Source organism: Octopus sinensis, linkage group LG2 (assembly GCF_006345805.1).
Source record: "Octopus sinensis linkage group LG2, ASM634580v1, whole genome shotgun sequence".
NCBI lineage: Eukaryota > Metazoa > Mollusca > Cephalopoda > Octopoda > Octopodidae > Octopus > Octopus sinensis.
This window is the reverse complement of record NC_042998.1, coordinates 31,121,206-31,128,705: the sequence shown is the minus strand read 5'-3', so window position 1 is coordinate 31,128,705 and position 7,500 is coordinate 31,121,206. Positions and strand designations below refer to the sequence as shown.

Here is a 7,500-nt window from a genome sequence, read left to right as displayed (position 1 = left end):
GTGCATATTCACCATCTACTTCAATTTCTGCTTGGGGTTTTGTTTAAATTGGCAATTTGTTTAAATTTTTTGTTTGATAAAATTTATTGAAAAAAAACTGCAATAATTATTTACCAACCTAATATATACACACATGCACCACACACAACACACACACACACACAGCATACATATATACTATACACAAACGTACACACAGCATATATATATGCACACATACACACAATTTATTAAAATGTATATTTGGATAGGAGATTATTTCATTAGGTCATAAATGAATAATACCTGTGCATAAATTATCTGTGCAACTTAGGACACCATCATCACAAGTGCTGAAAAATTAATTACAATTAACATAAAGATGTTAGTGTTTTTTATCTGGCAAATTATAAGAAACAAAACAAAACATAAAAAAGCAAAAATTAAGAGAATTGTTTTGAATAAACAATAAATTAGAAGTTATATAGTAAATGTAATGATATTCAACGTATGTCATGTTTGAATGTTATACTGTAAACAGTCTTAACTATTGAACAAAATCAAAGACAATAACAATTTTAATATACTAAAACTTTTTAGAGGGTTATATTTTCAGTAATATTAACTATGGAACAAATAATCATCTCACATCAATAATTTTTTTGCATCATACTTTTGACTTCTGTTTTAACTTGCAAGTTATACAGTGGCTTCTGCCAGTCCTGGTGCCATAAAAAAAACACCCATACACTCTATATGTGCTTGATAAATCCAAATTAGCAGTGACAATGTAGGCCATGAAAGGGTACTATAATTTTATGGATGGTAAGACAGTCTCTACAGTTTTAGTAACATGAAACAATGTACCTTGGACAATGGTAAATATTAGGAAGGCATCCAGTCAAAGAAGCAATGCTAAAACTGAGATACTGGAGCAAAAGACATGGTTCTTCATGTTAGATTCTGTTGGAGAATTACATGAAACGAATGATGACATTTGAGTATGAAGCTAATCCTTGAAATCACATTAAATAGACCTTTGTTAGCTAGCAGCTTCATGTTGTAGATCAGTGCTCTCCAACCTTTTTTTCACTTGCAGCACACTTGTATTCTTTTCAAAATTATGTGGCAGACCTGAACTAAAAATATAACTAAAAGTATAGGGGAAAAATTATATTCAGGTTACACTGCAGCAAATCTAGCATTGTTTCATGGCATACCAGTTGTGGAGTACTGTTTTAGGTGCAATCTCTAACAAGCACTCACACAGAGACCCTATTTTTCAATCAGATCTATCACAAGCTTTCCATAGACACCTGAATGAATCTGGTACTTAATTTTCAATAGGATGGAAAGGGTAAATATAGAAATTTCTCAGAAGGACATCTCCTTACATAGTAAAGATACCTATATGTGGCTACTAATCCATAGAACAAATGAGTTTGTTCGAAGGATGAGGTGGATTGCTTACCATCATGAAACTAAGAAGGAAAATGGAACTCTAGAAACACATGAGATAAATTACTTTAAGAAGACATTCAAAAGCAGAAAAAAATCCTCCACCTAGTCCACTACTGGAAAATTTTGAAAAAGACTTATTTGATCTAATTTCTAATGTGAAATTCAAGGAACACCCACTTAGAAAAAACTTACATCTGAGGAAACTAAAGGAATTTATTAAGTCATTGCACAACAAATCAGGCATTCTGGTCCCAGCAGATAAAACCAGAAACTTATATAGACTTGACTATACTACCTATAGGAAACTTGTAATGCAGGAATTCAGCACTAAATATAAAATAACATCGAAAAAGAATCTGTTAGACATCAATTTGAAAATCTAGGAAGTTATGATGGATACGACTTGGCAGACAGACAGTGAACAAGTGAACCTAGGATTAACCTGAAAGACTACAAGAACTTCCAGGATAATCCTACTGTAAGACTAATTTGCCCGACTAAGTCTGACATTGGTCAGCTTAGCAAGTCTATTCTGGACAATATTCTACCCCTTATAATTCCCAACCTAACTCTAAAATTATGGATTGATACAGATGAGGTAATACATTGGTTTAAATCCATTGATAACATAAATAATTTATCTGTTATCCAATTTGACATTAATTGCTATTATTCCAGTATATCCCCTATTCTCTGCAAGACTCTTATTTTTGCTAAATCTCTCTCTATTAACTAGGGATAAAATTGATATTATTTTAGCTAGAAGAACTATTATAGAATTTGAGGGAAAACTTTGGATTAGGGTGACACCCTTGAAAACTTTGATATAACTATGAGCTCAAGCGACTTGGCCAAAATCACAAATCTAGTGGGTGCGTAACTTTTAAGGTGCCTAAATAGGGAAATCCCTGAATTACAGGGAGGCTTATATAGGGATGAAGCTCTGTTAATCATCCCTAGCAACAATAAATCATAGAAAGAATGAGAAAGAAAATTAGAAAATTTTTCAAAAACTTTAATTTATGTATTATGTATGAAAATGGTACAAAAGTAGTAAATTTTTTGGATACTAATTTAAATATTAACTCTAAATTATACTACACCTATAGGAAAGAAGGTGAGGTTACAAGATGTGAACAAATTATCAAATCACCCCCCAATGTATTAAAATTGGTAGTTAAAAGTATTTCTAGGAGAATTACTAAATTATCATCAAACATTGATATTTTTAATTCCCATTCATACCACTACAATGTTGCTTTGTCTAAGGTGGGATATGACCAAGAAATCACTTTTCTCAGTCCTGTAAGTTCAGCACCTTTTAATAGAGGAAAAAATGATAGTTTGAGTAATAGAAAGTCTACTAACTTACTTAGTTGTGAAAAAATACCAAATGATAAACCATCCTACAAACCTAATATTTTAAATAACAATAAGAGTAGGGTTCGATAGGAGACAGGATACTAAAATGAGTAGGAAGTTTAGGTTAGATACAAAAAGTGATGAGGAAAAAGAAATGGTTACTCTTCCAGATAAGAGATCTACTAGAAATATATACAAACTATTAATCATAGCATGATTATAGGGAGCAGGGATAGTACAAATATATCCCTCCCTTACACCATAAATTTAAAGGTAAGAATTTCGTTTGGTTCAATATCCCATACAACTGTTCATTATCCACAAACATATATAGAAAATTTATGACTATTTTAGAAAAAAACTTCCCTTCTCCCCATAGATATAATAGAATCTTTTCACATAAAACAGTTAGAATCTCATACTCTACTCTTCCCTATATAGGTACCATCACAGCTAGATTAAATAAGAAGAATATAAAATTAGCCAGGATTGTTAATAATAATAATAATAACTAGCAATAATAACAATAATAATAATCATCATCATCATCGTTTAGCGTCCGCTTTCCATGCTAGCATGGGTTGGACGGTTCAACTGGGGCCTGGGAAGCCAGAAGACTGCACCAGGCCCAGCCTGATCTGGCAATGTTTCTATGGCTGGATGCCCTTCCTAACGTCAACCACTCCGTGAGTGTAGTGGGTGCTTTTTACATGCCAGATGAGGCTGGCAAACAGTCACAATCGGATGGTGCTTTTTACGTGCCACCGGCACGGAGGCTGGCAACGGCCACGATCGGATGGTGCTTTTTACATGCCACCGGCACAGAGGCCAGTCAGGGTGGTGCTGGCAACAGCCAGGTTTGGATGAATATTAATAATAATAGTACTGTTAACTATAACTTAAACTCCCAAAATGAAAATAGCAGTATTGATGATGATGGGGGTGAACAGAAGGAATAGTAGTAGCACTTCTAATATAAACATTATGGATTATAGTTCCAGTACATATACGGGCATAGAAACTATTAGCATACCTGCTGATGCAGAGGCAATTTTATATGATACTACAATTGAAGTGGAGTTGGAAAATAAAAGATGTGATCATAACATACTTGATAACAGAAATATTGATAGCGAAAACATTAATAATAAAAATAATAATTTAAATCTTAATTTAGGAGGAGGAAGCACTCCGTCGGTTACGACAACGAGGGTTCCGGTTGATCCGAATCAATGGAACAGCCTGCTCATGAAATTAACGTGTAAGTGGCTGAGCACTCCACAGACACGTGTACCCTTAACGTAGTTCTCGGGGATATTCAGCGTGACACAGAGAGTGACAAGGCCGGCCCTTTGAAATACAGGTACAACAGAAACAGGAAGTAAGAGTGAGAGAAAGTTGTGGTGAAAGAGTACAGCAGGGATCACCACCATCCCCTGCCAGAGCCTCGTGGAGCTTTAGGTGTTTTCGCGCTCAATAAACACTCACAACGCCCGGTCTGGGAATCGAAACCGCGATCCTATGACCGCGAGTCCGCTGCCCTAACCACTGGGCCATTGGGCCTCTTAAATCTTAATAATACTAATATTAATAATAATAATTCTCCTAGCATGGCCACAGCTCATAAGCTGAAACTAGAATCAATCAATCAATCTAGTTGCAATTGTAGAGTTAAATCCCGCTGTCCGTTATTGGGCTAATGTCTTACCCAGAATGTAATATATAATTGTACAATAACTACAACTAATAATTATATATATATATTGGTTCGATTAATTTGAAAAAGTGTATGTCCTCCTTTAAACTTAAATATAAGGTGAATTGTACGTCATTATCCAGTAAGGTTTAGGAATTGAAAGACAGTGGAATTTGGTTTAGCCTCAAATGGGAAATAATAAAGAAAAGCTCAGCCTTATAGAAATAGCAGATATGGGTGTGAGCTGTGCTCTATAGAAACATGAAATTTTTAAGCATAAAGATAATGGCAACCTGATTAATAATCGATTAGACCTTAAGGAATCATGTGTACATAGTAACACCAATACCTTTAAATATTTTAGAAAGTAGCACTTTATTGATTTTGTGATTTAAAACCTGTAATGTACCTCTTAGTTTAAAATCAGTGCATAGTTAGCATGTCCTACAGTATTAATATTCCTTTAGTTACTACAGGGTATTAGTCATTATAGATACAGGCTAAATAAGTAAATAAAATTTTTTTAGTTTTAAATACCTGAATTATATATTTTCTATAAATCTTCTCTATTGATGTTACTAAGTTGGTATATATACTTCATCATAATTTTTAGTGATTAAGCTATTTTACATTCTTTTCTATGGTGTTATACCCTACCTGATCATTTTAATACTTTATAAGTGCCTATAGATAAATCTAAATTTTTGTACCCTATAAATTAATACTTAGCTTATATAAAACAATATGGGTATCTTCACAACTTAAAATTCAACTGCTTAGATTATAATTTAATTAATTTATAGCAAATTTGTTCTTTCACCTCATTGCTAGATCTTCCTGATAACCCTAAATTTTAAAGTTATACAATATGGATATATTATCTAAAATAGTTTTAGTAATTAAGTCTTTTATCCCTTTCTTAAAGTGTTCAGTCCTCCTGATCTTAGTATTTATAATTGGCTTTGTACAATCAACCCTTCTAATTAAGTACCCCTAAGAAACTGTAATATCATGTATGGATTAACACTAATAATTTTTAAAATCTATATTATACCTCTTAATTTAATTTTAGTATATAATTAGTTATGCAGATGATACAAAAGTTTCACAGGCAATACAGAACCCTGAGGACACTAAACGCCTGCAATGTGAGCTAGACAAAATATACAAGTGGGCTGAAAAGAATAGCATGCAGTTCAATGCTGAAAAGTTTCAAGCTTTATACTATCAGCATGCAAAACTAAATGCAATACCCAATGAATACACTGGACCCGGAGGAATTGCAATTCCAGAGGCACAATCAGTGCGTGACCTGGGTATTTACATGAGTGATGACGCAACCTTTCGTGTACATGTTGCTAAATTGGCAATGAAATGTAGACAACTGGCCGGATGGATTCTCAGAACCTTTAGAACAAGAGAACAAGAAACCATGATGGTCCTCTGGAAGACACTTGTCCTAAGCCACTTTGACTATTGCTCTCAGCTATGGTCACCATCCAGTGTCAAGTTGATCACAGAACTTGAGGCGATCCAACGTAGCTACACGAAGAAGATAGCCTCTATGCAGAATATAAGCTACTGGGAAAGACTCAAGAGATTAAAACTCTATACCTTGGAGCGTAGGCAAGAAAGATATGCATAATATACTCTGGAAGATCCTGGAGGGACTTGTCCCAAATTTTGGCATCGAGAGTTACACAAATGCCAGAACTGGGCGCCACTGCATGGTGCCTAGGACTCCAAATTTGCCATCAAGATGTAGGACAAGATACTGTGATAGCCTGGGCTTCCGAGGCCCACAGCTCTTCAATATCCTCCCGAAGAAACTAAGAGACCTGCGTGGGGTGGATGCAGATGTCTTTAAAATGAAACTGGATCTCTTCTTGTCAGGTATCCCAGATGAACCAACTTCACGGCAGGAGGGGCAGATGAGGGCAGCTGCATCGAACTCTCTCATGCACCAAATGGCAGTTGCTAAAAAGCATTCGTGAAGTAAAACCATGTGATTTTATTACTACCCACAAGGGGCGAACATAGAGGGGACAATACAATCGGGGAACTTAAAATAAGAAAGCGAATGACAAGAAAAGGAAAAAATAAAAGTAAAAAATGACATATGAAAGAATATTTACAATGAGATGTAAATGCCCACTCGATCCCCGGAATCGAGAGGTTACATTTTCGTCACATATATTTCACAATATTTTCTTTTTTCTCTTCTTTCTTCTCTCTCTTCTCACAATTCTATACATATTCCATAATAGCTTTCAATTCTCTAAAGTCCATCACTGAGCCCTCAGGCAGCCGCTCTCTCACTCGAACACTCGTGTAAAATATTACACTCTCTCCGGCAGCTCTGAGGAACTCAGCGACTCTTTCTTCGGGGATTAGAGCAGTCTCCTGCCACTGATCGGTCATCCTGTTGACCCATATATGTCCCTCCGTATTACATGTCAAGTCTTTCATTTCAGGGCAGAAATGGAAGGTTACTAACTTGTAGAAGCAGTAATCTTGTTTCCGTCCTACGTTTTCCTTCATTTTTCTTTTCGGGCTTATTTCTTCCTTGTTCTCCTCTCTTTGTTTCTCTCTTTCTCTCTTTTTGCCTTCTTTTCTTTCTCCTTCCTTCTCTTGTCTTTTTGGTTCTTTGTCTGTTCTCTCTTCTCTCGTGTTTTATGTTCCTTTTCTTTTTCTTTTTGTGTGCCGTCTTTTCTTTTCGTTTGATTCTGATCTCTCTCTTGTTTTTTTCCTGTTGTTTCTTTTTCCTTTTTTTTTTCCTGACTCTGTTTTGGTTCTATTTCTTTCTTTTCTTTTATTTCTTTTCCTTCATTGACTTATTATTTCCTTTCTCTTGTTGTTTTGTTTCCTTTTCTATGTTTTCTTTTTCATTTACCATATCTTCTTTTCTTCAAGTTCCTGCTCGCACTCCGCTACGAATTCGTATAACGGGCACTCTTTTTTAATGTGCCCCCTTGTCCCGCACAAGTAACAGTTTGGTTTTC

General features: G+C 35.0%; 1 protein-coding gene across 1 annotated transcript in view; it reads right to left on the bottom strand.

Moving 5' to 3' along the window:
- LOC115224399 (mucin-19-like) overlaps positions 1–7,500 on the bottom strand; it is a 212,505-nt gene that overhangs the window by 43,182 nt on the left and 161,823 nt on the right. Inside the window, exon 46 of the mRNA XM_036512075.1 lies at positions 286–332. Coding sequence (XP_036367968.1) covers positions 286–332 — 47 coding nt within the window. The remainder of the gene's footprint in view (positions 1–285; positions 333–7,500) is intronic.